The sequence below is a fragment of the Scatophagus argus genome, chromosome 1 (genome assembly GCF_020382885.2).
Source record: "Scatophagus argus isolate fScaArg1 chromosome 1, fScaArg1.pri, whole genome shotgun sequence".
NCBI classification, from domain to species: domain Eukaryota; kingdom Metazoa; phylum Chordata; class Actinopteri; family Scatophagidae; genus Scatophagus; species Scatophagus argus.
Window position 1 is genome coordinate 12,915,020 of NC_058493.1, and position 26,935 is coordinate 12,941,954.

The 26,935-nt window shown below is 41.0% G+C and overlaps 4 protein-coding genes across 6 annotated transcripts; 2 read left to right on the plus strand and 2 right to left on the minus strand.

The window, feature by feature from the left end:
• Positions 1-657: 657 nt before the first annotated feature.
• On the minus strand, positions 658-2,888 carry psmc3 (proteasome 26S subunit, ATPase 3). Its single transcript, XM_046384272.1, has 2 exons — positions 1,901-2,888; positions 658-1,126 (listed from the first exon to the last, which is right to left on the minus strand). The coding sequence occupies exons 1-2, from the start codon at positions 2,843-2,845 to the stop codon at positions 788-790; spliced, it is 1,284 nt and encodes a 427-aa protein (XP_046240228.1). The 5' UTR covers positions 2,846-2,888; the 3' UTR covers positions 658-787.
• LOC124056649 (TATA box binding protein) lies at positions 2,873-7,836 on the plus strand. Of its 3 annotated transcripts, none has more exons than XM_046384299.1 (10): positions 2,873-3,009; positions 3,513-3,550; positions 3,684-3,757; positions 4,007-4,178; positions 4,346-4,508; positions 4,718-4,805; positions 5,425-5,516; positions 5,725-5,892; positions 6,068-6,162; positions 6,448-7,836. In XM_046384299.1, exons 3-10 carry the CDS (start codon positions 3,707-3,709, stop codon positions 6,525-6,527), a joined length of 909 nt encoding a protein of 302 aa, XP_046240255.1. In that variant the 5' UTR covers positions 2,873-3,009; positions 3,513-3,550; positions 3,684-3,706; the 3' UTR covers positions 6,528-7,836. The 3 variants fall into 3 exon arrangements, with proteins under 3 accessions (XP_046240255.1, XP_046240264.1, XP_046240273.1); XM_046384308.1 differs by having other exon boundaries at positions 2,881-3,003; XM_046384317.1 differs by having other exon boundaries at positions 2,899-2,997.
• A 410-nt stretch (positions 7,837-8,246) lies between these two features.
• pdcd2 (programmed cell death 2) lies at positions 8,247-11,263 on the minus strand. Its single transcript, XM_046384285.1, has 8 exons — positions 10,984-11,263; positions 10,368-10,476; positions 10,187-10,243; positions 9,828-10,016; positions 9,514-9,672; positions 9,274-9,374; positions 9,075-9,188; positions 8,247-8,738 (listed from the first exon to the last, which is right to left on the minus strand). The coding sequence occupies exons 1-8, from the start codon at positions 11,161-11,163 to the stop codon at positions 8,559-8,561; spliced, it is 1,089 nt and encodes a 362-aa protein (XP_046240241.1). The 5' UTR covers positions 11,164-11,263; the 3' UTR covers positions 8,247-8,558.
• An 837-nt stretch (positions 11,264-12,100) lies between these two features.
• rhoua (ras homolog family member Ua) lies at positions 12,101-17,701 on the plus strand. Its single transcript, XM_046384330.1, has 4 exons — positions 12,101-12,715; positions 13,201-13,259; positions 14,207-14,395; positions 14,820-17,701. The coding sequence occupies exons 1-4, from the start codon at positions 12,433-12,435 to the stop codon at positions 15,102-15,104; spliced, it is 816 nt and encodes a 271-aa protein (XP_046240286.1). The 5' UTR covers positions 12,101-12,432; the 3' UTR covers positions 15,105-17,701.
• Positions 17,702-26,935: the final 9,234 nt, after the last annotated feature.

The following is a 26,935-nucleotide window of genomic DNA, read 5'->3' on the forward strand; positions in this document are numbered from 1 at the left end:
GTTAAAGTATTAATCAATGTTGAGATTGGCTCTATTTGGTAGTGACTGTAACTTTGGAAGTTATTCACTTTGTCTTCCTCAGGCTGCTCAATTCATGTTAACTTCATCTGAAGTTTAGAATCAAAGAACAAAACCCATGGATTTGTCCCTCATTTTTTAAATTCATATTTGAAGGGAAAGTTTTCACAGCCAATATGGGGAAAGGAAGCAGTTGCAACCACTTTTAACTGGAATATGAGTATAATTTTAAGGCCCACGAGAAAAAATGTCAACGTATTCTTTCATGTAATGGTTTAAGCATCTCACAAACAGCCCAGTGACACTAGCAAGCAATTTAGTTGACTGATAAGTGATGCTAACAGTGTTGCACACTGGAATATAAATGTGCATTAACTACACACTGTACATCAGAGAATCCAGGGGTCGCAGTAAAATGAACCATGTTGCACTGCTGAAATTTCACTGGTACTATCAACAGCTCTGTTTGATTTATGACTACAAATGTGTTTTCCACCTGGGATAACAAGTTTGAATTTTAAAATGAAAAAATCCTGAGCAAATGTGGTATTATTCTGAAACATCTAAAAGCAGGAAAATATTTTTTTTCATGTAGACTTCACCCTCCGTGTCTAGTTGTAAGAACCACAACAACACTTATGCCATTTTATTGATTTATTTATTTTTATTAACCCAAGTGTATCAGCATCTATAACAAGTGTTTAGCCAACAGCTGTTTTAATAACCAAAGACTCTCTCTCACATACAAACAAAGACATAGGCAGAGTCCTCAGGCGTAGTACTGAAGGTTAGCCTTCTTCTTGGCTTGGACCTCAAGGATTCCCTCCATGTAATCTTCATGGTTCAACTCTGTGGCCCCACGGCGCAGCGCAATCATACCTGCCTCGACGCACACAGCTTTGCACTGGGCTCCATTGAAGTCATCGGTGCAGCGAGCCAGCTCCTCGTAATTGACGTCAGGACTTACGTTCATCTTGCGGGAGTGAATCTGCATGATGCGAGCTCTGGCCTCTTCGTTCGGCATGGGGAACTCGATCTTTCTGTCCAAACGGCCCGAACGGAGCAGCGCAGGATCCAGGATGTCCACTCTGTTGGTGGCCGCAATCACCTAAAAAATAAAAATGTAGCATATGTAGTTACACTGTAGTCATCATACTGTAAAGTAATGCCACTGTGGTAATTAAAAAGATAGGAAAGTTGGTGCTCAATTTTTAGAACATGGTGATTTTAGGTTTGTAAGTATATCATGTGATATAGTTATATCACATGATATACACACAAAATACACACGATAATACTTGTGTACTTTGTGCTGTGTGTGCATGTCATCTTTAAATTTTTTGTCTGCTGACTTGGTGTGCTATTCCCTGAATAAAGAACAACGTAATCTAAATATGAAGAAAAGTAGTCACACTACGGTTCTCACACCTTGACAGATGTTTTTACATAGTTCTTTTTAGCATTTATTCATTTTATGTTTAATACATTTTGAGTATTAAGTTTTGTAGTTATCAACAAGGCCTGCTGTACGAGGCTCACCAGTGCCAAACAGTGTCTAAAAAGTGCCTTGCCATTTTCTATTGTAGTGACTTTGGATATTACAGTTACCTACTGGAAATACTGCATTACAATAGATTGATACAATTTTCTGATCTCACATGCTCATTTTTTTTTACATTTCTACACCTTCTTGTTACTGTTAATATGACAGAGTCATATTTTGATAATGTGATTATTATTTCTCAAATACTTGTGAGTGTCAGTTGATGGTTACTGTTTGACTTGATTCCCGTCCGATGAACATCAACCAGACAGCCAGGCGATACACGCTGCATACAAACACACAAAGTGCTTAAACTGATTTTTGTGGCAGCATCTTTACCTTGACCTGCATGTTGGGCTGAAATCCGTCCAGCTGGTTGAGCAGCTCCAGCATGGTCCTCTGCACCTCTCTGTCTCCTGCCTTCTCACTGTCAAACCTCTTGGTTCCTATGGCGTCCAACTCATCGATGAAGATTATGGATGGGGCTTTCTCTTTGGCCAGGGCAAAGGCGTCTCTCACCAGTTTGGCTCCATCTCCGATGAACATCTGGACCAGCTGTGGACCTGCCAGCTTCAGGAAAGTGGCCTTGGTCTGAGCAGCGCAGGCTCTGGCCAGGAGGGTCTTCCCAGTTCCGGGTGGTCCATACATCAGGACCCCTTTGGGTGGCTGGATTCCCAGGTTCTCAAACTTCTCCTTGTGGTTCATGGGCAAGACAATGGCTTCCACCAGCTCCTGGATCTGCTTGTCCAGCCCTCCAATGTCGCTGTACTGCTCTGTGGGGCGCTCATCTACCTCCATGGCCTTGACTCTGGAATCGTACTCAGTTGGTAAGGTCTCCAGGATCAAGTAGGAGTCTTTGTTGACTCCCACCAGGTCTCCGGGCTTCAGCTTCTCGGCGTCCACCAGCCCGATCACGGGCAGGAAATAGGTCTGTCGAGTGGAGGTCTTGATGACGGCGCACTTTCCTTTTCTTTGAGAGTCCAGATCCACATTAGCCCCGTCCTCCTCCTGGTCGTTAGGGTCCACATCCAGCAGCTCGATCACATTGGACACAAGGTACGGCAGAGTTTTGTTCACCTTTATCTTCTCCGTATTTTCTTTGATTTTATCTTTCATAGCTTGCAGCTCGTGGGTCACCCTCAGCACTTCGCTCTTCATGATCTTTATCTCGCTGTCGAGGAGACGTGTCCGCTGAACTATCTCCTCTGTGGACATTTTTAACACTTCTTCACCGATCCCATCCTCCACTTCGTCCCAAACTGATTTGTCACTCAGCGACGCCATCTTTGCTCTGTCTGCGGTGCACTGTGACACAGGAGAAAAAACGTTCTACTTCCGGAAGTAGTCGATGACGCTGATGAGCGCCGAAGCACAAGACCGGGGATAACAGGGAGCTCAAGCCAAATTAATTTCGTTCGTGTACCATTTTGAACTGCGTGAGTGTGAGTGTAAGTTCACAGGAAATGTCATTTGGTGCACTGGCAAATGTGGAAGTTATTTGCAACTCTTTCTAATCCACAAAGTCGCTGCTTTCGCCGTGGTCACAACGCGTGTGACTTATGGCTTCATGTTGGCTATCATAGTGTCGCTAATATTAGCTCTGCAGCTAAGTTCAGTTAGCCAGTCTGTTGATATGTCTCATTTTAGAGGCTGTCAAGACATTCTTCTGGGAGACTACTTGGTTGTAGATTACATTCTTCATTCGTATACAAAATCTTTAAAAGGACACATAATGCATAGTGGCCTAATTACTGGACGAGCTAAAGTGGCGTTAACGTTTATTAACGTTAAAGCTAAATGTGGTTAGCAAGTGAATATGTTCGCGCCACAGCTGCACGAATTTGGCTTAATGTCATTTGCATGTCTCTCACTCAAGTTTGATGATGCGCGGTGATGAACACTTACGAGTTTGTTATATGTTGAATAACCTTGTTTCTGCTTATCTTTGCAGGCAGGACATAACTGCCGGATAGAAGAAACAAGAAGAGCGTGAGTCTGTAGAGCCCCATTCACTGTGGTTTTTGAGTATTTCTCGGCTGTAATATAGACTCAAGAGGCACAGCTTTGAGGCACTTGCTGTCTAAGCTTGTCAAGACTGTTATTTCCTGCTCTTGGGTGGCAGTGAACTAACGTGAAGCTGAAGAGATGGACCAAAATAACAGTATACCAACCTTCCGGGGACTGGCCTCCCCTCAGGTAACAATGGTTTCAGTTCTTTTATTGTTAAGACATGTTAAACTGAAATTACCTTGTCAACAGCATGCACTCCCTGCTTACCTTCAACATTGTCAGATTTACCACGTCACACTCTAAACTCAGTGTTTTTACCCAGCATTCCCAGAGCTTGATGGCACTGCAGGAGACCAGCTTGATCCTGCTTCACTCGAGCTCCCAAATGCTGATCGATCCTAACTTTATATTTTTTGATGGTGTGTCCTTGTGCAGGGTGACATGACCCCAACCATGCCAATGTTCAGTCCCATGATGCCATACGGCTCTGGCCTGACACCCCAGCCTGTCCAGAACACCAACAGTTTGTCTATATTAGAGGAACAGCAGCGGCAACAACAACAGCAGCAGCAACAACAACAACAACAGGCACAGCAGGCAAACACAGGTACAACACACTTCTGTCAGCCTCCTCTCCAGCCTTTCCCAGCATTATGAGGTGAGATCGTAGTCTCATCTCCTCAGTTGGTGTCTTCCCCGTTTATTCACAGAAAATAAACTTGATTTTTAACCATAGGGAAGTTTATCATAGGAAAAAAACTTTGTGTTCTCCAGGTCTTCCTGGAATGTCAGGGCAGACCCCTCAGCTTTTCCATTCCCAGACAGTAGCAGGCTCGACGACCACAGCACTGCCGGGCAACACTCCACTGACCCCCATGACCCCTGTCACACCGGCCACACCAGCTTCAGAGAGCTCTGGAATAGTACCACAGCTACAGTATGTCTGAAATGGAAAGATACTTATACCATATACTCATATTGATCAAGGGAAATTGTTTAGCTGGTACATGCTCTTAGTAAGTTGTAACTTTTTAAGTTTAGCTTACTATTCGATATCCCCATAGAAAACTTGAATGTGAGTCACTGACTGACTTTTCTTATGTTTCTCACTCAGTTCTTTATTTTCTCTTCTTCTCTTACTATTAGAAACATTGTGTCTACTGTGAATTTGGGCTGTAAACTGGACTTGAAGACTATCGCTTTGAGAGCCAGGAATGCAGAGTACAATCCAAAGGTAAGACTGCCAGACATTACTATGATCAACTTTTTGTTGCTTCACATTGTGACTTTTTTCAACTGTTATTAGTGGGCCTTAAAGGAAAATTTTCTTTTATTTCTACCGGGCATATTTCCCATAAATGTGACTGTTGAGGCTCTATGGGCACTCACCATCTACGTTGTAGAGATTTGGTGAAGTGTAGATTCACACAAGAGAACAAATATGGCGAGCTGCACAACTCTCCTACAGCCTCCCAGATACACTTAATTTTTACATGAATCATTTCATATCCTCTTCTCTGAATCTGACCTAAAATAAACTCAGAAAGTAGCCATCTTGAAGAGCCAGAGACGCTAACGGCTTGTTAACGTAAGGGACTGTGGGTTGCTGGGGCCAATTACTACAACAGAATTGTAACACTCTCTCTCAGCTGGCACACAAGGCTGAAACAAACCAGAATTTTTCCCTTACAGTTACAAGAAATGACTTTGATGATTCCCTGACGTTTCCTCTTTTGCCGTCATCACTGTAACAGTTACTCTCATATATGAGAATTAGCAAAACTGAATGGGGGGAAGAATGTTACCAGCGCTGCTGACTGTAATACCGTTACTACCCTCTCCTCTTCTTGTAGCGTTTTGCTGCGGTCATCATGAGAATACGAGAACCCAGGACCACTGCTCTGATCTTCAGTTCTGGGAAGATGGTCTGCACTGGAGCCAAGAGGTCAGAATGCAGATTATTTGCTGATCTTTCATGTGCTGAAGTTCAAAATAAATGCCAGATTTTCAGTGTGGTGTTGTCTGATGTAGGGATGCTAGCCTTTCCTTTCCTTTCAATGAAATGTTTTCAATTTTGTTTTCTTGTATCTCATGTCCTCGCTTCTGTTTTCTTTTTTTGTAATCTGCCTCACATCAACTCATCCTCTGTCTAGTGAAGAGCAGTCGAGGTTAGCTGCGAGAAAATATGCACGTGTGGTGCAGAAGCTTGGTTTTCCTGCAAAGTTCCTGGACTTCAAGATTCAGAACATGGTGGGAAGCTGCGATGTGAAGTTCCCCATTCGGCTGGAGGGTTTAGTCCTCACACATCAACAGTTTAGCAGGTAATTTTAGCAATTTCTTTTGTGGCTAAAGTCCTTTGTCACTCGTCTCTGCTGTTTATGAGCCACCAGCATATGGTGGCTGCATTATGAAGTCTTTTCCTTCTTACTTGAAATTGTTCTATTTTAATGACTGAGCAAATACTGCGACTGAAACAAAGTGATTTGTCTGTTGCAGCTATGAACCAGAGTTGTTTCCAGGACTGATTTACCGAATGATCAAACCCAGAATCGTCCTGCTCATCTTTGTTTCTGGGAAAGTTGTGCTCACAGGTAAACCTCCTTCTTCTCTGCTAATGTCTTCACTTTACTGATTATTAGGTAATGAGCAGAAGTTACACTGTGTCATAATTACAACCATGCAGAACAAGTTGATGTTGATTAGTTTGGAGCTTTTCTTGATTGTAACCAGTGTAGATGTCTTTCTGGGATCACAGAATACAGTGATAGTTTCTTGTTAGTTATCAACCATGCTGATGTATCGGTAAAATCCTTCACACAACCAACCTGAGACTGACTGGAAATTGATCTGTAGTTAATGGGTTGTTTGTTTTGAAGGTGCCAAGGTGAGAGCAGAGATTTATGAGGCGTTTGAAAACATCTACCCCATCCTGAAGGGCTTCCGCAAGACAACGTAGAACTGCACTCCCTGCTTTCACCGTCTCTCCAACACCATCTCTTTTTATTCAGATTATTTTTTTAATTCACGTGAAGCATCCTCTATTTGTTGACCTCTACAAGTGGACTGCTGTAAGGGCTGTTGTACAGACATGTGAGTCGTCCTTTTTTTCCCCTCCAGTTTTTCAGATTTTTTAGAAAATAGAATTTTTCCTCTTTTTTTGTGTGTGTGTTTTGATCACAACTGATGGTATATTTTACACACTGATATCACCATTCATTTGGAACTTTTTTTGTGTTTTTGATGAATGTTCTGCTTCTTCAGTTGTGGTGATCACATCGCTGATTGTACATAAGACTGTAAAGAAATGTAAAGAATCGCTGACTAGAAGAGAAGCAGTCTGACTGGGACTGTTTTTTGTCTTTATTTTAAACAGTTTTAAATAGTTTTGTACATTTGCATTTTTATTAATCATACGCTCAGTCCCCAATTTTTACCAAGACGTGTTCGATTATGTCAGCCACACATTCCTGTTAACAGTAGTTGCTAAGATTTTAGTTTGAGTGACCATTCATGCTTCACCAAATCAGTCTGCTTTCTCAGTTTCATCTTCAACGTTCAAATTAATTGCATCAAAGTTGATTTTGATATGAGATGTTTTATAGTTCAGTCTGTTAAGCAGTAACTGATGTTGGATGCGCTTAAATTTTGAATTGATAGTTAAACTAAATTGATCCAACTCTTTCTGCTAAAGCTCTCATCAGGTTGTTGATTAGCTCTTCAAGGGATGTGTCACTTTATGTTCCTGATGCATTTGTACTTAAGAATCAACCAGAAGTAAAACGTGATGAAAAGACTTTGTTGGTCTTAAAGCAGACAGCATTATTTTTAAACTCAGATTCTGCATAATAAATTCACTAGCACTGAAAGATGACTTGATGGTAGTAAACTGTGCATCATGTTGCCATGTTTATGTATTTTTTTAAAGTTTTCCTATCTATTGTGTTTTTGTTTTTTTGCCATTTAAAACTGTATTTAAAAGTTATCTTCCTAAGTATTATGTTTGAGCGTGGGGATGTGAATCTGGCTTGGTTGTCAGTGCTGTTAGCTCAGCCACGCTGAAAACGAGTTTACATTTTGAACACGTCTTGGTGTACTTATGGGTCACTGGCAACAATGACCTTTGGTTTCACCACCTGACGTTTGTAATTAATACTTCTCTTTGTGATTATGAGCTCAGCACTGACCGCTGGCCCTGTAACATCTAAATGCAATTCTCTTGAGATTGTTAATGTGCTGCACTGTGCATTAATAAATGTGTACATACTTAATCTAGTTTTAAGCTGCTTCTTTTACTGCAGAAAACTTTTTTTTAAATTTAATTATTTTCTTTTTGTCCAGCAAAGACCTAAGAAATGTGTCTCCTCAATATTTATCTATCTGACACAGCAAGAGTTCTTGTAAAAAGTAAGAGGAGTAGTAAAGAAGAAGCCCCACCACTGTGTAAACTGATATATTGGTGGCTTAGCACGGGTGTCATAGTGGGCTTACCACTCGTTCACAGCAAAATTCCCCACTTGATGTACATCAAAGCAGATTGCACAGATGAGCTCAGTCACGTCCGTGAGGCTCAGACCCAGTGTCTTCACTCAAATCAGATTTGATGTTCATCTGCAAACCCAGTATTTAACTGTGCTTTTTTGTCATCATCTGTCACTGAAAAATGCAGAATATCAGATTAACTTTCAGACAGCTTTATTAAAAACTTCTGTGTGATGATAAGGCACAGGGTCATATTTTCTGTTTATAAACAATCAGGTCAGAAGTATCACTGATGTTCTTATAACCAGATGGACGTTACAGGAAGCCATGAGCGCTGGGCTGCACCCAGAACCCCTCTTTAATGATCTGAACCTTTAGCTAAATTAGATGCAGAGTGAAATCACTCCAAAGTGTGATTAAATCCAGTGAGGGTAAAAACAGTTTCCTCAGTGTCTGAGTTTTCACATGCATCAGTGTGTCCTTTTCTCTGACCAGCAGCACACGTACATCATGTACGTTTAATCTGTGTGTGTTGTTCTGAGCTGAAGTCCTGTTTCCAAATGAACTCGGGACAGTACTGGTCATCACTGTGACAGCTGGCAGAGCATGTGTAGACAGCCAGCGTCCCCCAGTCAATACTGGCTCCTGTCGAGTCCACATTCAGACTGTTCAACAGCTGGGGCATCACCTAAAAGACACACACTCATGATTATTACATGTTTTTGTCTCTAGCAGATACACACACTGTGCAACAACAAAGAGTCAAGTATATAATCCAGAGCTCTGGATTGTTCAAACAAGAGTGACAAACGTTTTCAACTTTTTTGCATGTTTTCATGTTAATATCTGATTTTTAGGGTTTAATTTGTTTCATCTTCATGGGCAATTTTTATTAAATCACACAATTACACCTACAGTATATGTATTGCATGGTGGATGTACTGGACACTGAGATGGAAGAATAAAAACCTAAGCATGCCTCTTAACAGTTCAGATAGCTGAATGTTTGAGAGTAAGTGACTACCTGAAACTCAAAGGTCCTCTTGGCACCACAGCTGCATGGTGGGATATCCTGATCTGAAGGGATGTGCTGAGAAGAGACCCACAAGGGAGAGCCCTCTCGACTGTAACGCACCACCTGAACATAACAACACACCATGAGGTGGACACAGATCTGCACTGTGTTCATGTAAGTCTTGCACATAATGTTTAATTTTATTTACCTGGTGTGGTTCTGGTGCAGTCTTCTTTTTAAACCGTTGGAACACTTTGATGTCTTCAGTCTCATGCATAGCCATCTCCTCCAGATCTGTCTCTGCCAGGGCTGGACAGAGAATACAAAAGGAGGGAAAAGGCTTTAGAAAGCTGTGTCAATTTAACAGTTTTAATGAGAAAGAAATGATATTTCACAATTTTTCCCTTTAGTACATGTGACCAGTTGTCAAACATAACTGAAAGCTTACTGTCTGCTAAGGAGGGACAATCTGCACCCTCCTCCTCTCCTTCTCCTGCCTCCTTTGTGTCTTTCTCTTCCTCCTTCTCGTCTTGCTCCTCCTCCTCAGGCTCAGTGACCAGCTCAGACTCAGGGAAGAGGAAGGGGGAGGCGGTGACAATGGGAGCATCTACACAGACAGGCAAAGGACACAACACAGACATTAAGCCTTCCTTGTGGCAGGAATCCGACAGAAACTCTGTTGCTCTAAACTCATGATAAAATAAGTGGTGTATGGAGGGGAAAACACACATGTCCATTTTAAAGTCAGTGCAGAACACACACCTTGGCTGCAGCACTCCCTCTTGTGCGTGTGTTTCCAGTGGAGGGTCTGGTGGTGCTTTCCACAGTAGGTCACCGTGTGACAGCGGGAGCAGGCTTTGCTTCCAGGGCAGCCGCACACCCAGCAAAGCTTAACTCCAGACATGGGCAACACACACTGATGTGGCTCAGGGTCGCTGGGGGGTTCATCCTCTGAGAACGAAAGAGTAACAACAATCAGTGCACGTGTCCTGCCAGAATCATTCAGCTGCAAATTTTCAGTAGCTGACATTTCATGTCAAAAATAATGACCAAAGCTACTAAATTAAATACATAAAAAACATTAAAACTGACAAACGCTTTCGCTGGCAAAATACACAAACCTGGAGGAGGGTCATAAGGGTAGAACTCATTCCTCCTAGGTAGCTGACTTCTAAAAACTGAAGAGGAAGAACGAAAGAAAAAAGAAGCTGATGATGATGAAAGCAGAGAAAAGAGGTTCTCCTTTCCTGTGGCAATAAACATGGCAAATGACACAAACTGTACAGCAACAATACTGGCTACCTTTCATACAGCGGCTGTCGTTACATGTGTAGCACTCATAGGTCTTGCAGCAGAACAGAAAGAGTGTTCGGTGGAAACTTCTGTCCTGACCAGAAATTGGTGCATATACCTGAAAGGGAGATGGACAAGATAACTTAACAGAAAAGTTCCAAGTTATAATTAGGAGCAACACAAATGACACTGAAGCTGAATTTAATCCGATCTTGTCTGGTTTTATAATGAAGAGAGATGAGACAGAACTTCAGTACTTGGCTGATACAAAACTCAGCAGACTCTACTCTTACATTCATTGTCTAAAAGTCTAAAGTCCCTAAGACATGTTAATACAGGGAAAATTAAATTGATTATTGATCTATTCTAGTACCTACTATTTTGGTACTTGTACCAAAAATATTGATATATTCCACCAAAGCTGTTCTCTTGCATCTTTTTCCATTAGCCATCTTCTATGAAGCAGCTGCAGTGTTTCTCCATCACTGTCTGTCCCTCAGCGGTTCAGCTTCGTGACAGCCTTGTTCCAGTCTACAGGTTAAAACTGAGCTCTCCAGAAGCGCACTGGGGTATTATTTACGGTGTAAGGTACCCGCGGTTTCCCTCCCATGTCTGGGTCACTAACCTGCAGCAAGAAGGCCATTGGCAGATGGCATATCTCACACTCCAGTTCGGGCAGTGAGGGCAGGCCTCTCTCGCTGAGCCACGCCGGTTTCCCTCCGACTTTACTGGGAAACTGCGGGGACAGAAGCCGCCAAGGCTCAGCTTCCTCCAGGAAACCCAGAACTACCTCCGCCGAGGACATGTTTGTGTTGCTGGACGTAATAGAGAGGAGGTTATCTGTGTCAACAACTACTGTCCAGATGAAGCTAGTCTTTACAGACTGTCACAACACAACACATGAAGCCTCGGTGCAACTCAGAAAAGTGTCCGTGAGGAAACACCAAGCAGCCGCTGTTTCTTTCCGTTTTCCTCGTGCTCTCACTCTCTGGTTACACAATTAAGAGTCGTCTGGATTTATAAGATAACGTGAGGAAAAGCATGATATTTAGTCGCTCGCCGGAAATTCCAACCATAAAAAATTTCTTTTGGAAATACGATTTTATGACTATGTGCGATGTGTCTTTTTCACTATGTCCACTAGATGGCGCAAATATCCTACCAGTGAGGCCTACTTGAGTAGAACATTGAATATTTCCATTTCTCTATATTTTACATTGCACACCAGAATAATATATTGTTATTAACTACTACGGCTGTATTTAGCTGTTGCATTGCAGATTAAAATTTTTTATTCAATTTGACATTTGTTTTTTATGAACTATAATGCATTGTAACAGAGTTATGAGATAAAGTAGCTAACATTAGTACCACTCACTTACCACCACACTGAAATGAGATCATTATGTTTCTCAAACGTCAATAAATATAATATAATATAATATAATATAATATAATATAATATAATATAATATAATATGTAATAAACAGTAACAGTAAATAGTAACAAACTACAGTGGCTAAGAATTTTTTTGAAATTCCAGATGTCCAAAAAACAGGATTAATATTTAATTATCCTGCTGATTTAAATTACAAAAAGCAATTATTATTATTGTCTCGATGACTCTGACTCTCTCTCTCTGACTCTCTCTCTCTCTCTCTCTCTCTCTCTCTCACACACACACACACACACACACACACACACACGCGCGTCGTGATGTCATCTGAAGGGGAGTTTGGGACGGGTCTGTCTGTCTATTGGACGACTGGCCGGACACAGACTGTAACAAACGGCAAACGTTAATTGAATCCCCGCTCTTTCAGTCGGACATTGATTCACGTTTAAATGAACCATGGCGTTTGAAATGGACACAGCCTCACTTGTCGGTGTGGGTGAGCAGAAGTTTGAACTTTTTGTAATTGGACCATGAAAACCAAAAGGAAGCGACAACTAACAACTAAAAAAAGTCAGTGGACAACCCGCTCTGTAACCCGGCAGATAACGGAAGAATGGACGATGTGAAAACTGGCCCAAACCGGGACTGAGCCTCCTGCCCGGGTCTCCCCCAGCTTTATGTCACCCTCCTCTCCGTGCCAGATGCCTCTGCGGGGCGATGGAGGCTACAAGCCGGCACCGGTGTCCCCTGCTCCGCCCGTCCCACCGAGGAGGGTCCGGAGCCGGGACACGGGCTCCGGTAGGACGCGGCGGTCCGGGGCAGGGGCAGGATCAGCGGAGAGTCGGGTGAAGTGTGTGTTGGTGGGAGACGGCGCTGTGGGGAAAACCAGCCTGGTGGTCAGCTACACCACCAATGGATATCCCACCGAGTACGTCCCGACTGCGTTTGACAACTTCTCAGGTAAAGGATGGAGTATCAAAATGATATGATATGTGATCAGATCAGCACAGCTAGATTAATGAGCACACTTCAGGAGGGACTGAAACAAACACTACAGGCCTACTCAGGAGCTTCCTGAGATATTTAATTAAGATGCTCTACAGAAGCTTCAGACATTTTATCAGTTTATGGACCAGCCATCACCAAGTTTTTGAGCAGGCTAAATTGGCTCATCTTTACATTACAGTTTGCTTGAGTTTAGTTTATCTCGACCATCAATCCATGAAGTTGTGGCAAACATGTTTGACCTTTTGAATGACTTAAACAACCGCTCAGTTATCAAAGAATTAATATATATAATGTATACTGTTCTGTGGACTGACCAAGACTGTGTGGTTGTTGAAAGAAAAAGAATTAACTATATGTCTTTTTCAGTGAACAGTACTGTATCTCATGGTGTGTGTGTGCGTGTGTGTGTGTGTGTGTGTGTGTGAATGTGTGAGTAGCAGTGGTATCTGTGGACGGGCAGCCAGTCAAACTACAACTCTGTGACACAGCCGGGCAGGTCAGTGATCTCAATACGCAAACACACAAATAACAACACACACACACACACACACACACTTCATTTCCTGTTGTGCCTTCACCAGGAGGAAGTGATGAAGAGAGAACAATCTTCTTTCTTTCTTTGTTTCTTCCTTACATTCTTTTCCTCATAGTTTAAGTAGTGTACTGAAACACAAAGTGTTGTTTGATGTGGCATTTTTGGCTTCACTCAGTCACTGAAAGTGTAAAGCTACACAGAAAAAGTAGTTTAAGTTGGTAGCTTTTTCAGTTGGAAACTTCCAAAACTTGACATCTGGTGTTTGGTCACAACAACTCAAAAATGGGATGTGAATGCGGTTAGAGTTTTCATATCAAGTTTTGCAGTTTATGTCTTTGTGCTGGTCACCATTTCATATGATAGAAGAGAGACTACTTGGTTTGAAACATGGTGGGGCAGGTGTCATAAGTAACTGGTAAGTCCCAAACTGAAAACGTATTGTAACAATAGATGTTTGTCTCAGTTAATATTAGCTCTCTGTCCAGGAAACTGTCTGGTAGGTCTTTCCCTGGAGCAATTCTCTGGCACACAGGAAGTGATGCATTTTGAGTCTTCTACTTGCGGCATGTCTCAAATGAATAGAAGACAAAATGTCTGACTTAGAATGAGGTAAATCAAGTAAAACACAAACAGAATTTAACTGTACTTTAACTGTACTCGCACATTTTGTGTGGAGAAACAGTGCTGTATCAGTGTGCTTTCAGATATGATGACAGAGTGAAAGGGCGGATCACAGGCAGAGGAAGGAAGGATGGAGTGGGAGATCCAGGGGAGAGACGGGAAGTCAGGGAGGAGAAAGGAGACATATCCTCATAGCTAAAAACAGATCACTCACTAGCACCAGTTGTGTTAGGCTAAACTGGATCGACGGGATGTAATGCTGTCTTGATCTCTCCCCACCTCCCCAGGATGAGTTTGACAAGCTGCGACCCCTGTGTTACACCAGTGCAGATGTGTTCCTGCTGTGCTTCAGTGTTGTCAGTCCCGCCTCCTTCCAGAACGTCCCAGAGAAGTGGGTTCCAGAGATCCGGAGACACGCCCCTTTTGCTCCGCTCGTCCTCGTTGGGACGCAGTGTGACCTTCGAGAAGATGTCAAGGTGGAGGAAATGTATTCTGTGTCCGATTCTGATGTTTCTTTCCATTTCTCCCAGTGGTTAGTGTTTGTGAGAATTAAAGGCATAATTAAAAAAAGCTCTTTAAGTGATGAGAAACAGATAAAAACTTCATACATTCAGCAGCTCTCAATGGGTGGGAGGAACAAGCATCAGCATTCTGGAAATACTTGCTCAGGCTGACGATTGGTTTTTCTTTGCGTAGAGGGAAATTTCAGCTGTCAGTAGCAAATTTAAAGATACAGCACTTTTGCATGATGCTTACCGAATACTCATATTTTCAAATATTGTTTGGAATTGATGGTAAAAATGACTGCAGGTGTTTCCTATCTCCTTGACCATTAAATCAGAAATTTCAGAAAGAAGATCTACAAAGCGTATTAACATAAGTGTTGCCTTGTGTCTTTAGGTTCTCATCGACCTGGCTAAGTACCGTGAGCGACCTGTGGATCCAGCAGATGCCCAGGACTGTGCAATGGAGATTGGAGCTGTGGCCTACGTGGAGTGCTCTTCATTGACCCAAAAGAACTTGAAAGAAGTTTTTGACACGGCCATACTGGCCAGTCTGCAGAACTGCAGCTCTCATAAGCACCCAAGAGGGAAACAGAAACGACGGAAGAAGCAAAGACAGACGCCGGACAAGGTGAAGAGTCTGTCCAAGTCATGGTGGAAAAGGTACTGTTGTGTAGCCTAGTGCAGATCTGCAATCAATTTGGATCTTGATGTCCAAGACGCCGATTCCCTAATGACTTTAGCCTGGTCTGGATTCACCTGGGTTTGGGTTTTGCCTGGACTCACTTTCACTTTGGGTTTCTGTCTAAGGTAGCTTGATGTTGAGCAGGACCTTGACTGGACTGTGGTTTTGAACCAAAGTAAGACACTCACAGATCTAAAAAAAAAAAATGTAACTTTGTTTTTGTTCAAAGAGGAGATTTAGTCTTATTGTGGATGAGATTTACTACTGAGCCCAGCCTGGTTCTGCCAGCACCTGCTCTGAAAATACAGCAGTCCTGCCGTGCCCTTTCTCTGACCTGATTTGAACCTCATCCTGCCTCCAGTATAAGCCCTCAGCAGGAGTACCTGCCTTTCCTGGAGTTAAAACTGGTATGAACCAGAACCTTTGTCGGTCTAGCAGAAGACCCCCTCCATGTCACTGTGGATGTGACAGTGTTGTTTAGACCGATCCAAATTTGAACAAGAGCATAAACTTTGTTTTCTCATCTGTGCTAAACACAACGCAGTGGACAAGTGTTTAGTCTGCTGTTCTGATAAAAACCTTTCCAACTGAGTATTAATGTGATGTGGATTGGAGGGGACTTCAATGAAACTGTATCTAAACTTAGCCTTTTATCTAACTTGTTTCTAGCATCTAACTGGTTTCCATCGCTCACGATTAGGAACCAAACTTTGTCCTTTTTTACATAGGAAGCAAAAAAGCTTTTTGGATTTTCTGACCCTGACATGGTCACTGGACATCATTTAAGTCAAAACTTGTGGTTTTGAGGTCTGGTCTGGCTTTTATTGTGATTTTCTTCATGTCCTGCCACTGTTTGGTCCAGGATGCAGCCGGACAGTGAATACATTTGCTGAGGATCAGGCTTTAGGATCATATCATATCTTACTTAGGAAAAAAACAAAAAAACTGAATCAAGTGATTGATGATGATTTAGCCATTCTTGCCTTAAACATTTTTTCACTTCAGTGAGATTTCCAAAAATAGATGAAAAATTGTACCTGCTGCATACCTCAGTGCTAGCAAAAGGTTCAGTCCACCTGATGAAAACACATAAAGCGTTGTTGTATATTTACCAGTCAGGTTTCCTTTGATAGCTGGTGAATCATGGACTTTTCCACATTATACTTTAGGACTATACAGTCTGCACTGTATTAATGTAGTTTAGCTGAACAAAAATGTTTGTGCTGTGGTGGTGCACTGCAGACTGGCACTTGACCATAATCAGGCAGAAGACATTTTAGTGTTTTTCTCCCCTGCATCATGATCAAATTGTTCCACAAGCCACAACTTTGCTCAGTATGGTCACCAGGTGACTTCTATAAACAGTTCAGTCTAAACCTGAAAATACCAGGATGTGAAACTTTCATCCTGTCAACCAGTAACTTCTAACATCTGCAGGCACACATTGGAAGGCAGGCAAATACCATACTGGTTTCAGATATTTGTACTGCTTGATGTGTGTTTGATTATCTCTCCAGAGACTTCAGCAGCCTTAAGTGTGAGCGCTTAACAGGATTACATCAACCAAGTACTCTTTACGTGTGTTCAAAACTACCACATGGATTTAGTTATGTGTTTGTGTAGTTACAGTTAGGAAATAACTCAGAACAAAATGAAAAAAACCTGCAAAGTTGGGTTTTTCTCTTTGCTCTTCAATGCAACTGTGTATCTAAGACTGTGAAGTTTGAAGTATGTACATATCCAGTGAAACCTTTTCTTAGCAGTGATTGAGTTTGTTGCTGCATTTGTGTCCTTTTACTCCAAATTTCATCTTCTTCTCAACCACAGTGGTAGCCACTGAGCATTTCTATCATTCAGCCTCTGAAGCCTGCTCTCTCTCTCTCTCTAAGTAGATTTAGTTTCCTACGTTGGAAAGCAGAAATAAAAAGTCAAACTAAAACGCAAACTGTGTGGCTATCAAACTCTCAGCTGCCACACCTTCCTTTGTACATTGTAGTTACTACAACAAGAACAAAACCCAATGATTTATTATTTCTCAGCAGTGCATCTGAATGACTCTTTGTTTTAGAGTCACTGCAACAGAAAGGAAAAAGGGGGCAACTAGTGTGCAGTCTGTAATTAATTTAATGCAGATCTGCCATAATTTAGTTTGTATGCAGCACAATGGTATATATGTATATTGATCAGGCATAAACATAAAAAGGATTCCCACTCTAAACTCTTTTCTATCTAAACTATGACCTAAGCCCCACAGGGCCAAGTCAAACCTTTGTCTGAGTAGTAAACTGAAGGCCACAGTTACTCTGTTTTGGAGGTGGTTTTAGTAAATCCTGGGTTGAGGTGTGGGGTAAAAGCCCTGTTAATGTTCTGATCTGTTGTCTTCCTTACAAGTCAGCTAGCATTACATTTTTTTGTGTGGTTACAAGTCATTTCTCTACTGGTGTCAAATGGAATTGTGCCTTGAAATTTAATGAATAATAACTGCTTTTACATTTAAATGTACTGTGAAGAAAAGATGTCTATTAGGCATACAGGATATGTTTATGATAACATGTTCATTCCCACAAACTGACATTAAAGTCAATTAAAATGTTCACAGTCTGACATTCATGCTGTGCTTTCTGTCAGCCTGAACTATGAAGACTTTTCTGCAGAAATGTCTTAGTGCAACCCAAGCTGACCAGCTGGTTTTCCTACAGTCTAGCTACTGCTTGTGTACTAATACATGTGTGTACAGTGTTGTTCTCTCAAAGCAATCTGTGACCTTCATCTGAAATATTGAGTTTAGGCCTGAGTGTATAACTGTGACTCCTGATTCGAAGACCGTGTCTCACTGGAGCTGTTTGGTAGTTGATATTACAACTGCGACTGAATGGGTTCACTGTGCCGACATTTAACTCAACAAATGCATTGTTTCTTGCTGGGGAAAAGGCATAATAACTTGCTTGTCTAGCTGTTTGTGTGCAGTCTTGGCTGATGGTGGATATAAGTAGGGTAAAGGTCACGCAGACCTTTATGATAGCTGCCATTTCCTCTGTCAGGTCACTGACATTTATGGACAGCATAGGAAGTTTCTCACCACAGTAGTTTTGTTTGCATGCAGCATGTGATTCAGACCTGCATTGATACTGAGATAAACTTAACTTAACTTTAAATACACTAAAACATGAGTGATATCCATCAGTTATATAAGATAACAGTATCTTGCATGTCTCTGATCAGGATTTGAAAATGACTCATCTCTTTAGCCTTTAGCAACACCTTTAATAACTGCCTGAACACCAGTACTAATGTTATGTGCAAAAACATGCACAAGTAGACCAAGTAGTCATAAAGCTGGCTGACTCAGCGATGTTAGCTGCATAGCAAGTTAGCAAACACGGGCCAACAAAAGCTACTGGTCATACAGATCCAGTAAGGCTGCAGCAGTAAGACCCCTGTCTGTACCGAGCTGAACGATGGTGCATCTTGGTGCTTCATCTTTTCATGTGTAATACTCATACTGTGTTATTTCTACTTTCCAGTTACACTGGTCTTACTTTAATGGGTTAACTGCTTTTCAGGAGTCGGTATTGGCTGGTTGACTCACAGCTGTGTGTGTGTCCTGTATGACAGGTGAACGACTTTGAAATGTGGAACAGATGGATCTCTGAAAGTGAACTATTGTGTATAAAGGCAGTCAGAGAAGAGACATGATGCTGACTGTCCAATAGGTAGACACAGCATCATGCTGTCAAGTCAGTGTTGACAGACTTCAGTTATTGTGATTAATATGGTGCTGGAATTGGTTTTCAAGTTGAGAAAAGTGGATTTGATAAAAGACAGTTTTACTGCTAATTAATCTGTACAGATGATGCAGCTAAATGAGTGACTCATTGAGTCAAATACAAAACATGAGTAAGCAGTGACTGAAGGGATAAAACAGCCTTTCAAACTGGGCAGAGTCTGGGGACAAAATGAAGTGTGTCTGCACGTGAATGGCTTAGGATAAGAAGCAAATCAGTTTTCAGTTGTTTTACACTTAACTTCAATAGCCACACATGCCTTACTGTTGACTGCACAAGAATATCCCATAAAGGTCGCAGAGTTTAAACAAAAGCAGACAGGCCGGGGACACAGACAGAATGGTTCATTCTTGAGATTTAGTTGTTTTATTGAGGCTGATACCCTTAAAGCACACCTGATCTCACTCACATGAGACATCAGCTGAGAACTTTTTCTTAGGAAAACCAAACCACTCAGTGTGCATGAAACATCTCTGTGTTTTCATTTTTCCTGTATGTAAAAACATTGTAGGAGAGAGCACACCGTTACAATCTGCTCACACTGAATTCTCTGTTTGACTGAGGACATCCATCACTGAAAGATGTGTTTGTACAGAAGTTTTATACCCTGAGAAATAAAGAGTATTTAGTATAATACATGCAGTGTTCTGTTGATTTTGAGGCTTGGAGCTCAGTGGTGGGACTGGGAATGTGTGTGTGTGTGTGTGTTTGGTTAAATATATAGCTCCTGGACATACGTGAGCTCTGACCACTGCTATACTGGGAGAGCCCACAGGCTGTAACAGAGGTCTTTCTTTTTTTTAGGTTCATACATGAAGACAGAGATTGTCTGTATCATATTACTACACATCTGTGTCTGCTCACCAGCACTATTTCATGAATTTGACCAGAACAAGATTTTGTTAACGCTGCACTACAAGGACCACTGTCATAGTATAATTCACCAACAGTTGCTGTGTAAGTCATCTGAAGTTGCAGCGTAATTTTGTTGTTTGAATCAGTACATATAAAATACTCATGTGTTCCTACTAGGTACATTAATGTAGGTACAGCAGAACAAATAAGTAACAATTTGGTAAGCGTTTTTTTATTTACTGGGTACCTAAAGTGCATTTTAGAAGAAAGGAGAAACAAATGATGCTTTAGGTATTTTGTACTGGGTATCTATACTGTACAGTACCATGGTATAATGAATTTCTCAGCTGTTAGGTAAAAAACAAACTGACCTTTCGTTGTGGTGGCAACCACATGATGAACTAACCTTTCTCAAGTGCAAAGGCTTGTTATATATATATATATATGTATATATAAAAACAACACATGAATGATGAATGTAAGTTGTTATAACCACTTAACGCGGTAAAGTTTAAAACTGATCCCACAAACAAACTTGTAAAAATAATAAAAATAATATAAGTTACATTTGGCTCAGTAATTACTCTCAAGGAGAAAATGTTTTTTTTACCAGTTACAATTATTAGCTTAATATTATGTCATTTTACCTAAATTATCCTAGCAGCTGGCTGACTTTTTCTTACTGCTGGTTTGTGTCATTGTATCTCCATACTGAACTTCATGCTTGAATTTCAGCTTGTGTGCATGTTTTTTCCACCGAATGATGTTGAGACAGAAAAGCTAATGCTATGATAGCAGGAGTAATGGAACAACACAACACTAGATGACTGACTCCCTCAGAGACGGCTCCTCTTTGCCCTCAGTCAGCTGGGAATGTCTGCTGATGGATTCTCTACACCGAGTCACCTGATTGGCTCACGTCTGCATCGAGCAGAGGAAGTTCATGTTCAATAATGACTCTTTATTAATTAGTGAGAACATTTCAGTGTTTTTAATCCTGACAATAATGACAATGAAAGCCTTCCATAGCTGTGCACTTGCACACCCATTATGAGCTGCTGCAGTGATGGGTGAACATGCCTGTTAGGAGCAGAATGCAGTCCCAGGGTATAAACCCATTTATAACTTGTTGTGATTCCAAGTAAAATACATGTGCATAGTAAATCCCTGGATTGTGTGTGAGAAAAGGGAAAAATAATGAAACACTTCATCCATCCACATTTTATCACTATTCACTGCAACCTTTCAGATCTGTTTACCAGTACTGTATTCTACACCCAGTACTTAGAAAATACTCTACAGTTTTACACAATATAGTATCATTTGTTAATATAGTGTAGTATTATTTGTTTTAAAACTGGACAGTGCGCTTTGTGATAACAAAGTACAACAACGATGCTGTGCTCAGCTGATGCACATGAGGGGAGAAGGGATATGCGATGTGAGCGATGTTTCAGGGCATGACACACACGCACATGCACACACACGCACACACACACAGATGTCCACACACACACAGATGCCCACAGAAAGTCATCCAACTTCAGACTGGATCATTGTAAACAGACTCTCCGCTTCCAGGCCCTCATGGTTATGCAAGAGCTTTATTTTGAAGGCTGTCATGTGACATTTGCTTAGTGGCATGTCCCTGTTCCTGGAGGCAGTGAGTGGGTGTGTGTGTGTGTGTGTGTGTGTGTGTGTGTTGGCGGGGGGGGGTGACTTATATGTCTGGCAAACAAACTTCTTTGCTTTACCTGCCAACACAGAGTTCATAAGTACATAATGAGAAGACTAACTTTGTTGTGGTTACATCAGCTGCTCTGCGACTTAAGCAGTGCCAGGTCCCATTTACTGATAATATTCAACTGCTATTCTGCTCTATGGATGAACTGGACTCTGAGTGATACAAATTCTAGCTTGTTTTCTAGTAGTAATCATAATGACTAAATCTGCTGGGATAATAAGACAGGAAAAACTATAAATGATGTACAACAACCTCACAAACCTGGTAATAAATGATCACAAGAAAACAGAAAAGAATTAAATTAGTGAAACATAATAAACTTAGTTCACTGATGGACTGAACTCCACAACTGCTGAAAATCAGCACTAAGCACTAAGTATACGCAGCAGAGATGTGAAAGTTGATATGAAAGTTGAAATGTACTGTAGACCCAAAAATCTTTGCTGCATTTGTTCAAAATTGTTTCCACAGCTCTTTTATTACATTTTACCCCATCATTATGTCATGCTGCTCATGTTTTGTGCTTGTTTAGAACCACATATGTAACCACAACAGTTTGGCTGTCTATCCGAACTGTTTTCAGTCATTCACAGATTCATACCTGTCAAAATAAACAGTGTAAAAACACTGGTTAATCTGATAATGTGTAAAATGTTACATTATTTCACAATTTTATGATGTTGCAGTTTCATTAAAAACCTTTACAATATAGACACGTGTTTTATTATTATTATGGTGGTGCTCACACATGGAGAAGCAAGGTAACAATAAACAAATAACATTAGCTTCTTATAATGAAACATTACCACCACATGTGGACAAATACACACTAAAGAAACGCTGCCAGTACCCAAAGCAATAATCTGGGGCTCAGTTCCAGCCCATTTTAAAGTGTTACAGCCTCTCTCTGTCTCAGTGTGTGTGTGTGTGTGTGTGTGAGTGTTACATAACATAAAGGGGGGCCAGAGTGACATCAGTGCTGACTCTTAACAAGCAGAGCTGAAATACAATCTTCACTTTCCTAATAAGCTGTAAACCTAATTGATGTGTGTGTAGACAGCTGCTGCTGTGTGTGTGTATATGAGTGTGTGTGGGCGTGACACAGAAGAGAAGGTTAGAAGGGGGTGACAGATTGGAAGGAACACTGACAGATAAAGAAATTGACAGAAAGAGAAAGAAAACTGACAGAGAGCTGAAGCATCTCCTGCTAGATTAATATCTGACTACATTACATATATCATCATTACATCTCTATGTGCAGCAAATGTTCTGCAGCTTTAGAAGCACAGATCTTCACCTTACAACATCAGTGAGATCCTCAAGACTTAACCTTCATCACTACACCTGACCCTGACCCTTAACTGTAGCAACGAGAAACTAATTAGTATGATGTATCAACTTACTGTAGAGGGCACACATAGTTATGGAAGACTACTAGTATTAGTACTAGTTACTGGGTAATGAGAGAGGACTTAGTTACTACAGAGGATAATCATTTGTGGAAGATTTGCATTATTTTCCTCTTAAAAGAAGTATAAGAGGACACAAGCTTGATAGACTTAAAGTACAAGTATGCCTCAATGTTGTACTTAAGTACTGGCTGTGAGTACTTAGTAATACTTAGTTACTTTCCACCCCTTGGTATAATATACTAATGTAATGTACTCCTTTATTTGGGATTGCACAAACAGTGACACTTATGAACGGATCATTACCCATGGATTCATTACTATGTGCCAGTCGGTCCTCGCGTAACTCATCGTTATTTAATACTTCATCCAGGAAGCAAAGTATACAGGAATTGTTCCTGATTTGTATTGTATGGGTCCTGGTATCATGCTGGCTCACTGTCACAATTAGACAGAGCAGAGGTTGATTTTGAAAATATTAGCAGTATTACCTGTGATTTTCTTCAAACCAATGGGATGGTGTTTGGTGTTAACCTTAACGTTTTGCATTAAAAGATAGTCTTAAGGTGAGTCATGAGAATAAACAGATTTTCTTTACTCCACAGTGTGGTTAATACAGATTCAAACAGACTGACACACACTCCTGGTGACCGAGTGAAACTGCTGCCTGGACGTGCTTTATCTCTTTCCATTCAACTCTTGCGCTCAGACAAACAGACTTCTTCCTTCCTTTCCTTATCACTCTTTGTTTCTTTTTCTGTATTCTCCTGTCAAACACACTCCATCCCTCCCTCTCTTGGTCTCTCTCTCTTTCTCCCTCTCTCTGCCCCATTTTCTCATCACAACACCTCTTCCTCTCTGATTCTTGCTCCCCATCTCTGCAGGTTATCTTTTTTAATGACCCACTGAAGACTTGCTTGTGTTGTATTTGCGATGCATGTTGCTTGTGTGTTAGTTCAGAGTGTGTGCATTTACCGCACCCCTCAACACCTCCAACACATACGACACACATGAAAACATCTGTCCTGCTAACAACAGCTCGCTGCTATGTTTACAAAAGCACATTACTGTAAATAACACCACATACATCGCAGTCAAGATCAAAATGCACTACGTTTCCATATCCTCACCACTTCCCATACATATGAATAAACATGATAAGTGAAATGTCTGTGAAATGAGTGTGTTACAGTGTTTACAACATGTCTCAGCTTACAGCTTGAAACAAAGTAACTAGTAACAATAAATATATATTTGCTAAATATATACGATATTAAATACATATATTTTTGCAATAATTTGTAGTGTTAGACAAGACAAGGAAACAGATGATGGTATCACTGATGTTTTTGCTTAGTTATGTTCTTGCTTAATTAGTGTGTTGACCTGTAGACCCACAGAGGTGTTTTCACTTATTCTGGCTAATTACTTATTTTAACCATAAAGAGTTAGTCCCACCACCCCCAGTCTAACTCTGAACTAGGAGTCATGTTTCCACAATGGCACCCAAAGAGAGCAGTGACTCAAAGACATTGTTGGACATTCTTTGTTCTTCCAAGGTCTGAGCCTGACTGACACTGCACCACATGAGGATACAAGGAGTTTTTATTTGTCATTGCAGTCATGTACCTGTATATAAAGCAATAAAACAATGTTCCTCAGGGATGCTACATGGTGCTACATGAGGGACAACACATACTGAGTATAAAAAATAAAAATAAAAAAGGAAAAAGCAAAAATAAACCCATTTAAAATGAGACAGTGCAAATGTAAAATACAACAGTGGAATAGCAGTATAGAACACAGAATGGTACAATAAAATACGATACGGAACCATATGATGTTAAAGTGACAGAATGGGAGTTAAAGTAAGTGGTGTGCTATTAAGTTATGATTGTGTGCATGTGTGTGCATGTCATGCTAAAAAAATTATTTGCTCTCTTTGCTGAATTTTCCTACTAAAATGTCCCTGTAACCGTTGGATTTTTCCAGGAGGCAAACGTTTTCTGCTGGAGTAACCAGAGCTGATCGATTTGATGTGGTTGCTCATTCAGCCATGTCTTTTCAGTTTGGAAAACATCGAAATTTTGCCATAATTCACGGCAAATTAGTCCTGCTTAAGAGACCTGGGCAGATTTGTGCAAGAGATGACTTTACACGTCTCTCTCTGAAGTCTGACAATTAGCTTAATCTCAGCCATAGACAAAGTCTGTCTTTGTGAAACTGACCCCAGCTTACACTTACAGACCTTTTTTATGGCTGACATAGCACTAAAAACACAGGTGTAATAATAACGATTGCTCCGGTCAATTAAGTGTTCCAGTGAGCCATGACAGTGAGGCTGTGTGTGCAGTGGCAGAAACGTGGAAATTGGCTCACCTGCATGAAATACAGCCATCGTTAAACTTATTCATTACACCTGTGCTTTTCCTACCATGACATGTCACATGTCGCCAGTGAAAAAGGTCTGTTGTCCAATCAGTTTTAATGACCAAGGTGAGTAATGAGAAATGAAGTATGGGAACTTTATTCCACACAGATGGATTTACTTTAGGGGTTGTAGTCAGCTGCCATGTGTGATTGAGTTTCCTCTGGAAGTGATGACTCAAGTCCATGTTATATTTGATTTCATGTCCCATATGATATTTTACTGTATTATGTTACACTGTTGTATTATCAGTACTTAATCATATATGTTTCTGGTGCTCAAAGTTGTAGTGGATGGTGTATTCTCTGAATTTGCTGTCACTAATTGCACCACTATGTCAATTTACTTGAGACAGTACTTTGCTATTCACTGGTTTAACTGCTACACCCATTATAGGCACTGTCTGTATTTATACTTCCTGTCTTTTAATTTTGAGTTTAATTGGTATACTTTTTCTTTTTATTTCTAATTACTTATTCTTTTAGGGTTCTTTAATTTTTTGGGCAGCTGCTGATTTTTCTCCTCTTAGAATTAATAAAGACTTACAGAGCCTGATTGTACAGAATTAAACTTTTATTTAATTAAACTTAAACAGATCACAGATACTGGATTCTGGAGAGTAAACACCAGACCACTCAGGGAATATAGATGATCTGATGCATGGCATAGACTGTGGACAATATAAACTGAGGCTGACTGTGAATAAGGAGCAGCTTGGTGGTTTAGGTAATGAACTGAAGTGGGAAACTGAGTTGCTGGCAGTTTTGGAATAAGGAGGAGAAGTTTGTATGTATCAGAAAGATTAATCAGATAAAGCATGAGCGGAAAGAGGAGGATGGAGCAGCTGGTACAGCACATTTCTCAGCATTTTCATCATCTTAGAAATATTAAATTTAGCATTTCAAGTTTATGTTTGTAGTCTGTTGCAATGATTTCATTTTTGCAAGCTCCAGCATTCTCACTGGTTTAAATGCTCATACACACACTGACACTCACTCACTCACTCACTCTTTCTATCACACACACACACACACACACACAGTTGCCTTTCCGTCACTTTTGGGAACATTACATAGACTTACATTCATTTCCTGGAGGCTTAACCATAACAATAAACATGACTTGCCTAATCCTGACCCTTACTTAACCAAACTAACCTCAACCTAACCTTAAAGCAACTCTTCAACCTAATATTTAATGATCTACATTGAAGGTGCATTTTGTCCTCATGAGTAAGGTGGGTCATCACAATGTGATTGTGTCCCCACAACTTCTGGATTATGAGTCCACACACACACACACACACACACACACACACACACACACACACTCACTTCTGGGCTTCTGGGAAACAGGGATTAGTAACTGATACTGCGAGGTGGGAGAAAGCAGCCTCCCTCTGTGGCCTCTTAAACCAGATGTAACCAGCTGGCAAACACACACACACACACACACTCAGCTCCCAGTGACCAGGCTTGTGGCCAGAACTTTTGTCCTTTTCTCAACTGTGTGAGCTGACACATAATGTAGAGAGAGGGAGTGAGAGACCCATTTTCAGCTGTGCAGGGTTCAAAGACGCTGCCTCAATGCATCCCTGTAGCCAATGA